This window comes from Aplysia californica, unplaced genomic scaffold (genome assembly GCF_000002075.1).
Source record: "Aplysia californica isolate F4 #8 unplaced genomic scaffold, AplCal3.0 scaffold00046, whole genome shotgun sequence".
NCBI classification, from domain to species: Eukaryota; Metazoa; Mollusca; class Gastropoda; order Aplysiida; family Aplysiidae; genus Aplysia; species Aplysia californica.
In genome coordinates, this window is record NW_004797316.1 from 2,037,350 (window position 1) to 2,046,854 (window position 9,505).

Below are 9,505 nucleotides of genomic sequence, written 5' to 3' on the forward strand. Positions count from 1 at the left end.
CAAACCTGCGATCAATGTAAACATTCAAGAGTAATGTTTAAATGTTACAGGAATTGAAAATTAAATGTCAAAGAGAAAATAAACAAAATAGTCAACCAATCTTTTCACTGCTTCCTTTTCAAGATTAAAAGAAAGGAGAACTTTGCGTTTTTGGGGTTTTTTTTATATTTAAGCCATTTCCGTCTTCAAAGTAAGTTTCTTCCTCGTGGATTTTATGTAAAACTAATTCCTTTTGAATGAATTATCTCTATTCCAAACTACAGCGTTCTAAAACAATTTTCGTGCGAGATATTCAGAAAAAAAGTTTTACAGTTTTTTTTTTATCACTCTGTATTGTAATAATGATAATAACAATAAAACCAATTGCATATATATATAGCGCGTACTTACGTTCTACCACATGCTCTATGCGCTTTACAACTATAAACACCCCAGCAGACCCTAAAATACTTTGAACGTCTTCGGCTTCCCTGGAAGGATACTGAGCAAGCTGTCAGTTGCACGTGCTCAAACATAAACAAAATGACAAGATCTTTCACTGTCAATGGCAGAGCACCCACTCCAATCTGTCTGAAGTGAGAAAAATTTTGTGTTAATTGTTTTTCCAAACAAAACAATTTCGGGTCATTGACGCGATTCGAGCCCACGACTTTATGGCTGCCCGAAAAACTGAGTAGTCTGCACTATCTATCAAACAAAAGGAACATAACTTCTGCCTTGAAAAATCTTCTTGTAATAGTCCCTCAAATCGAGAACTAGTTAATTATCCTTGACCTTCTGATAATAATACAATCATACCATTGGTTCTGGAGGACTTATTGGAAGGTTCATAGAGATCCCACGGTTGCTGGCTTTCTTCACATACAGCGGGCCACTTTTTGTTGAGAATTCCAACTGTTCATTATCATTTCCTGTACAAGATATAGTCAGTTATATTCTCTTAATGCTACAGTTTTACAGTGTTGTAATCATAATTCCAAAGAAACCAACAACGCTACAAAGACAAGAAATGAACTTGTTCTAACATTCTTATAATACCAAATATTTCAACTGTTCACTTGACCAATTTTTCAACATTACTGGGTTTAACTTAGGTATAACGACAAGATATTAATTGGAACACTGAAACATAAAAACGTGTATAAACATATACATATATAATAAATATGAAAATGAGTTCTGATTTATGCAATCTCTTAACCTTACATGTAACAGAAATTATATCCATGACATGAAATATATCAATTTATTCAGCCATTCTATCTTCACTATGTCATTAGCCCAGCACAACACACAACATACCTAAAGTGTAGAAAAGAACAGCGGAAGCTGCCATAGTGCCGTGACCACAAAGATCAACTTCTTTTAGACGGGTACACCAACGCAGTCCAAACTGGGAACCTAAACCAAAATACATGCGTTACGTTCTTGGGGAAAGTGAAAACACCACCAACAAGACGTAACTATTATGAGACTATTATGTTGTTGATCTAGTAACTCGGACTTATTGTGTCGCAGAGATTTCTTAAAGAGAGTGTGTATGTCAGTCATTGTAAAGAATGCGTATCACACACACACACACACACACACACACACACACACACACACACACACACACTCTCTCTCTCTCTCACACACACACACACACACACACACACACACTCTCTCTCTCTCTCTCTCTCACACACACACACACACACACACACACACACTCTCTCTCTTTCTCTCTCTCTCTCACACACACACACACACAAACACACACACACACACACACACACACACACACACACACATGTTTGGCCTTTGTGCATCTTGACTGACAATTTCCTTAGATATTGACTTCCTTGATGTGTTAAAAAGGAGGGGTTTGGTCAATACATATGGAATCAATAAATGTTTAGAGAGTGTCTTACTTTTACAAATGTCTTATTAAAATGGTTGGGAATATCTTGTTTTCTTAATTTAGATTTTTGCCCAGTTGCGGCCTTAGGGCCTACTTTAACTCTTCTGAGATGTTCAACCACCACAGGATGTTTAACGTGCGCAACGTGCACTCACGCTCTTTGAGATCTTTTGTCTTTATACGAGAAGGCTAAAGGGTGGATCTGAATGCTTTGAAATCTAATTTTTAATGTACGTGTTTTTACATCCCCCACCGACACAATTTAGATTATTTAGGGGGCAGGCTTCCGATCCTGTCTGTCAGGGCCAACCCAGGCTGAGAGGGATACAACATCCCAGCAGAAAGACAGAGATACTTGATAGAAATTTTCTCCCCTCTAGAGGATCAAACGTGGATCTTTAGCCTGCGTCAGCGAAGCACCCAACTACTGCACCACAGATACAGGTCTTAAACATCTGAGTTGTGGTGGGAGAAGGAGATTGAGTGAGAGAGAGACATTTTGTTTTGCTGCAGAGGAAGTGAGAAGAGGAAGAGGGGAGTACAATGAGGAAAATATAAAAGCCGCAGAGGAAAGAACATTTGAAGTGCCGGTACGGTACTGAGGAAAACAAACTCAGTACCTTTGGCATGAGCGGCTCGCACTGTACTTCTTGGCCACATTTCCTCCAGACATGCATAACATAAATCATATTTGTAGTCATTATATAGTATGATAATTACATATCACTCAAAACAAACAAACAAACAAACAAACAAACAAACAAACAAACAAACAAACAAACAAACAAACCCCCTCAACCCCCACCCCCCCACAAAAAGATGAACAACTCCCCAAACAAACACAACAAAACAAAAAAAAAAACAACAACCAACAAACCACACGTACGCAAAACAGATTATTAAAAACAAAAAAACGACCAGAAAAGAAAATAAGGCCCACTACCGATATTAGGTCAACGTAACATTGACACCCCACCCCCCAAAAAAAAAGAATTACCTGTTGTAAAGTCATTGTTCTCTGACACAACAAATGCCGTATTTGGTTGATTCAGCTCGGCCGCTATCATCACAAAGTCATTATCATTAAGCTTCTTCGCCTGAAGATATTCAAAAATAAATCTTAACATACCAACGTACTGTCACAAAGACGATTAAACGATCAGTATAATTTGCTGTACTTAACACCCAATCAAATGAAACACAATATATTGCTTACACTTTGTTATTACGAATTTACAATGCATCACGTTGAAAAAAATGCTATAATGTCCTATCAATGAAACCACAGAATATTTCAGTAAAAGAATATAGTTTTGATAGGAGTAATTACCAAATTTCCAAAGCACATGTAGAGAGATTAATATAGAGTTATTTCTAAATGATTCACAAATTGAAGGAATTACAGTGGCAATGTAATATTGTTATTAATACATTGTAAGTAGTATAATAAGTATGTACAGCTGTGAATGCGGGGCGATTATCAATAGTGAGAATAAATTAGAAAGCAAAAGTAATTTGGTTTATAAGGAGACTTCCATGAATTCCATAGACAGAACATAAAAAAAACAACAATAAAACTAGGAAGGGTTAAAAGAAGCCCACGTGGGCATCTCAATAATAAGTACAATTAGGAAGCGACACATAATATGTAATTTCTCGGACAATATTGATTTAACATAAAGATTTTAAACATCTTGCTCTCATTGGAAACAATAGAAGGCAAACGAGGCAGTGGTGGACCCAGAGAAACGTATCTGGAAAACCGGAACAGGTGGGTCGCGAGGAAGTACCGGGATAATACAGGATTTTTTAGAGCATCCGAGAAGAGAAATGAACGGAGAACCATGATCGCCAAAGTCTATTTTAGACTGGTACTATGTGATTTAATCAACAGGTAGTTCTTGTACAGGCTGTCTCTTATTCTTTCCTGTGTTTGGCAAATTTGGTAAAATGTTATACTGTCCTGATGACAAAACCAGTATATTATTATGTAATGTGCAAACAGGCCAATAAATTACTAATAGCTGTGCGTACAGAGGCACAGAATACAGTGAATAAAAGCAGATTAGGAGAGGAGTGAGGCAAGGATGTGTTATGTCACCAGACCTCTTTAACATGTACAATGAAACAATCCTTAGAAATATAAACGAATGTCCAGGTCTCAAAGTAAATGGAGAAAATATTAATAACATCAAGTATGCAGATGACACAGTTTTAATAGCAGGCTCAGAAAAGGACCTTCAATTGCTTCTAGATACTGTTGTAACAGAAAGTGAACGTAAATGATTAGTGGAGAATGTAAAGAAAACAGAATGCATGGTAATATAAACCCCCCCCCATCAAATCCTAGTTGTAATCTCATTAGCAAAGGTGAAAAGATCAAACAAGTCCAACAGTTTAAATATCAATGATATGTGCTAACATCCAATTTCAAATGTTCCACAGAAATAAAATGGAGAGTTACAATGGCTAAGGCTAGTTTCACTAAAATGAGCCCAATCCTGAAAAATATGAACATCTCAATGACCACCAAATTGAAAGTTCTGAAATTCTATGCATGGTCAACCCTTCTATGTGGCTGTGAATGCTGGACAATCACTAAAGACTGTGAAAATAAAATAGAAGCAACAGAAATGTGGTTTCTTAAGAGACTGCTAAAAGTATCGTGGAAGGAAAAGAAATCAAATGGGGTAGTGCTTGGTGAAGCCCACGTGGGACGCTCAATGTTAAAAACAATTAGGAAACGACAAATGCAGTTTTTGGGACACCTGAATAGACATAAGGGTCTATCTTGCTCTCACTGGCAAACATTGAAGGCAAACGAGGCAGGGGTAGGCCCAGAACAATCTTCATGGGGAACCTAAACAAATGGGTAACAGGGAAAGATTGGGGAAACGTAGCTTTTATTAGAGCATCGAGCAAAGGAATGAATGGAGAACCATGATCGCCCATGTCTGTCACAGATCTAGCACTGAATGATGATGGCAGAAGCACACAAGGATGTTATTATAGCAAAAAGGAAGAAGGTGTGTATCAATGAACTGTGATAATATAAAAGTAAAGGGTCTATTATGCCCATTACACTATCCGCGGCCGACCGGCGGTCTTCTACGCTTGCGGCCGCTCATTATACACATTTCATTTGTAAAAAAAAAAAAAAAAAGCAAAAACTACATCCTTTCGGGGAAAAAAGTATCGCATTTAGAACCAGCATGTCAAATAATGAACAAACGGACTTGAAAGTGACTATTTTTTTCCTTTCTGGTTTGAACATCACAAAAAGTATTTTCACCAAGATTGCATTAAGTCCGATTTTCTTATCACAAAGAGGACGGACTAGCTGTCAGTTTTAACAGAATGTGTAATAGGCCTCTAAGAAAGGGAAAAAACCCCATTAATGAAATACAGTCCAATTCACTTGTGTATCGTTCTTGCCCCACATGGTGGCGTTGGTAGCCATGCGGCAAGGCTACTAAGACTGCAAGGTGCTCTCGTGGTCTAGATGTAACAGTGTTCGTCTCTCAATCAATTATAGGTTCCGGGTTCGGAACCTGACAGCGACAGAACATTTTCTTCTCTAAATTTTTCTCCTTTCATCCCTTATCCTGTTCTCTAACCATGTTCTGTCGTCAGCTTTTGTCTTAAATTTTCTCCATCCGACCCCACCTCCTTTGCCCCCACCTCTGGGCTCCGGATTCTTTGCAGCCATTCTACTGCTACTACTTGGCTCATTCTCACTGCTGTCTTTCAGCCACACATCTGATCTTAGGGTAGGTAATATCCACCACCTAGCCTTTTCGGATATGGACAAAAATTCTCAAAGGTCTCATGTGCAAGCTGCGCACATTAAAGATCCTTTGGTAGTCCAACATCGATTTGAGTAGGGCTTCGGCCGCCACCCTGGCAAAATTGAAATTATTTCCTACCAAACTGAAAAATATGTTTAATGCATCACGCGCGCTCAAATGACCATAATATGCAGTTGCGAGCGCAGTAAAACACTTACAAAAACCAAACAAAAACGAAAGCAAGATCAGGGGTTCTAGGCTCAGCTCAGTCCTACGCTGTCTTTGGAGAAGACAGTTGTTAACACGAATCTGGCTCCGTCTTATCAAAGATAGACGGTGAATTCGGAGGTCTCTTCTCTTAAAGAACGTTATTTGTGTAGATCTAGCAATGGGCATAGAAGCGGCAGAATCTCGCACTTTCTTATAGCTCTACTTACTACCCTCAGCCGATGAGGCATTCACTCTCTCATCGGCGACTGTGGTGTAGCAGTTAGGCACTTCCCTGTCGCACACAGGAGACCAGAGTTTGATTCCCAAGTGCGGAGAAAAATTGGATCGAGTATCTCGGTATTTCTGCTGGGATGTTGTATTCCTCTCGGGTTGGTCTTGATTGACATGATCGAAAGCCCGCCTCCTAAATTATTTAAATTGTGGGGATGGGGTGGACTCCCAGCCGTATGGTATGGTTCGAATTCCATCAAGGACCCGACTCTGTGTCATTGAGAGATACCTTTTACACGAATTGTCCACACATTACCCAGATGCGAAAGGGTACCCGTCTATAGACAGCGAAAGATCTTGTCAGTTTGTTAGTGTTTGAGTACGTGCAACCCGCAGCTAGCATTGTATGCGTCCCGGGAAGTCGAGAACGTAACAGAGTATTCCAGGGTTTGATTGGGATAAATAACACTACATGTCGTTATAAAGCACATAGAGCATGCAGCATGCAGTAGAGAGCGGATATGTGTTTTATAATAAATTCATTAAAAAAACACCTAATTACGGTTATGGTTAGGGTTATGGTGATGATGATAATGATGATGATGATGGTGATGACGATTATTATTATCAGGGGTGGCTCGCCCATAGAGCTGCAGGGTCGTGCACTGCCGCCCAAACTTTTTTATGCGCACAACACACACAAAGAGACAATAAAAGAACCTCTAACATCCACTATCCAATCAATTTTTCATGCAAGTTCCTCGCTACAGCTTAATCAGTCATTGGAGTATCTGTAGCACTCTGCAACATCTACAATGCCATTTTGTCATATCCGACCATATCAAGTTCTCGTGCTTCACCCAAGTAATAAACGACATGTTTAGTGGTGGTACAGTAATTTAACTCGTAAAATGCTCTATGGGCTGACCGAAATAACGATGATGTTTAGAGCACGTTTCGTAGTACATAAAATATTAATAAGGTGGCACAAGGACCTACTTGCAAATTTGGCTAACATTTTCCTAGGATATCTGTGCTGCGCGTGGGGTGGTTTTGCCCCTTTGGGAGGCACTGCAGTACGCATTGTTCACCCATTAAAACTTTCAGAGCAAAAAACAAAATTGAAACATTCCTTGCGGTCTTTTTTTTCCGATAAAAAAAAATCAGGTCTGTCTGTCAAGGTGGTCCTTAGCTTATGTTGAAATCTGTAGTTCACGATAGCCTACACAGTTCAATGCCCGTATTATGACAGCTTCGAAGCAATTCATCGGAGTGCTCACAGCGAAGTGCGATTGGTCCATTGTCTTGCCATTTATAATACCTAGCACCACCTCAGTAACCCTGAACTTAAGCGAGGTCAACATGACGTAATTAGGTCGCTGTGTTAGAAGAGCCTTACCTGGAATGGTGTAGCGGTGAAACTTTTATTACTTGAGAGTGTAATTCCAATGCAGGAAGAATGAAGTTGATTTTTTGTTTGCAAATAAATTCAGTTCTCGAAACCAGAGTGACAAGAAGAGAGTGAAAGCACTAGGTCCTCACCAACACAAAGATATCGGAATAATTCAACCAACAAAAAAGTGCAATGGCGTTTGTAAGACGGATATTTTCGAAACAGTGGAATGGCTTACAGTCAGCGTTAGCAAACACTCATTGTACTTTTTCTACTGTCTGCTTTTAGAAACTGGGGACGTCAGTTATAGTAGTCTAAGACAGGTTTTTACTGACCATGTCCTTGTGAAACAACGCATTAAGAAACATGAGTCATCAAGAGCGCACGTTATCAATGCCATTAAATGTCACTCTTTTGTACCAGTAGACATAGCAGCGCAGCTAGACGTTGGTCTTCACATTGCAACATCTCACTATAGCCCAGATTAACGAACAGATGAGAAAGAACAGGCACGTATTGTGTAAGGTTATCGAGGGTATTTTGTTCTATGGAACTCACGAACTCGCCCTTCATGGTCATGAAAAAGGTGATTTGTTGTGGAACAGAGGTATCTTTTTTTATTTACTGCACAGACGTTATCACAGACAGGGTACTGTCTGATCATTTGCAAAACGCTACTGTTGCAAAATATACTTCTAAAATAATGCAATACGAATTACTGGACTGTATTATTGCTGCAAAAGAGGCATGCGGCTTAACAGTTAATCAGTTTTTTTAAACCGTTTCTTGAAGCAAAATAAAATCAATACACTATCAATCGTCGACCCCTCTGAATTTCAAGATTGTCAGAAGTTGTTTCCTACATTTCTTTTGGTTCGTATACCAGAAAACTACTCTATTTTGCATTCAAGTTACTAGCAGAATTAAAAATACTAGATCTATATTGCAATGAAACATTTTAAGTCTGCTCAGTATCGTACAACCCAGGGCCTTATTCAACTCTGTAGGACTGCAAACTCGACACAACATTTAGCGAAGTATGCAAAATCCTAGAAATTGCACTGACATTTATGTCGATCCAGAAGGACATCAGTGAGAGCATCCCCAACGTCGTCATCAGAATAATGAATACCTTTGCTGCAGCAAAAGAACTAGGGGTAGACTTGTTTTTTTCCAGTAGATTCTCTCCTAACAGGTAGAGTGAAGAATACATGTCATTTACCATGACCTTGATTATCTTCAACCTGCTTTAAGTAAATTGTGCTTTTAAACCCATGAGCCGCCCCTGATTAAGATTATGATTATGATTATGATGATGATGATTATTATTACTAAAATACCTACTTAAAAAAACAACTTAATTCTCACCTCGTATTTTGTCATAAGACACACTGCTGCAGGATTTCCAAGGAAAATCTTGTCCGTGAACGCATCCACCAGGTATGTGTCGATACCCAGATTTGCATTCTTACTTTCAACTCCTGACATTTTCTTAACTGTAATTACTTTTCTCAGATAAGAAGTCATAAAATGCTCGTACAAAAACACATCTACTACAACCGCACGTCTACTCGTAGGTGATCCAGTCTCCCACTCTGCTTTCCTTTCAATAAAACATATACAGACATAAAAAACCTCACTGCGCAAAAGCGAGGACAAGAAACAGTATGATAACGGCGATTTTGAAACTGCGTACACAATGGCAGCATATTTTTAAATAGGTCTTCATAGGTCAAGGTGGTGCGGCTTTAGTGTGTCCTTGGTGTGTAGAGAAGAAAGGATGATATAAATAACCAACCTTGTTGGTCACGAGAAGAACGCGGGACGGGCAGTCTGGTGGTTGTGGGTTCAATGATCGCTTGACGATCGAATGTGTGCGAAAGAGACTCTAGATCTATATTTAATGTATATATTATAAACCTTTTAATACGTGTATTATTACTACTGCTACACTGAAGCACTGAAGCCTGTGTGTGTGTG

At 39.1% G+C, this 9,505-nt stretch overlaps 1 protein-coding gene across 1 annotated transcript in view; it reads right to left on the bottom strand.

Annotated features, from left to right (window-relative positions):
• Positions 1-9,107, bottom strand: part of LOC101851176 (phenazine biosynthesis-like domain-containing protein) — a 17,506-nt gene extending 8,399 nt beyond the window's left edge. The window contains exons 1-4 of the mRNA XM_005092453.2: positions 8,894-9,107; positions 2,901-3,000; positions 1,303-1,401; positions 799-911 (exon numbers count right to left, since the gene is read on the bottom strand). Coding sequence (XP_005092510.1) covers positions 799-911; positions 1,303-1,401; positions 2,901-3,000; positions 8,894-9,052 — 471 coding nt within the window. The 5' untranslated portion in view covers positions 9,053-9,107. The remainder of the gene's footprint in view (positions 1-798; positions 912-1,302; positions 1,402-2,900; positions 3,001-8,893) is intronic.
• Between the last annotated feature and the right edge of the window lie 398 nt (positions 9,108-9,505).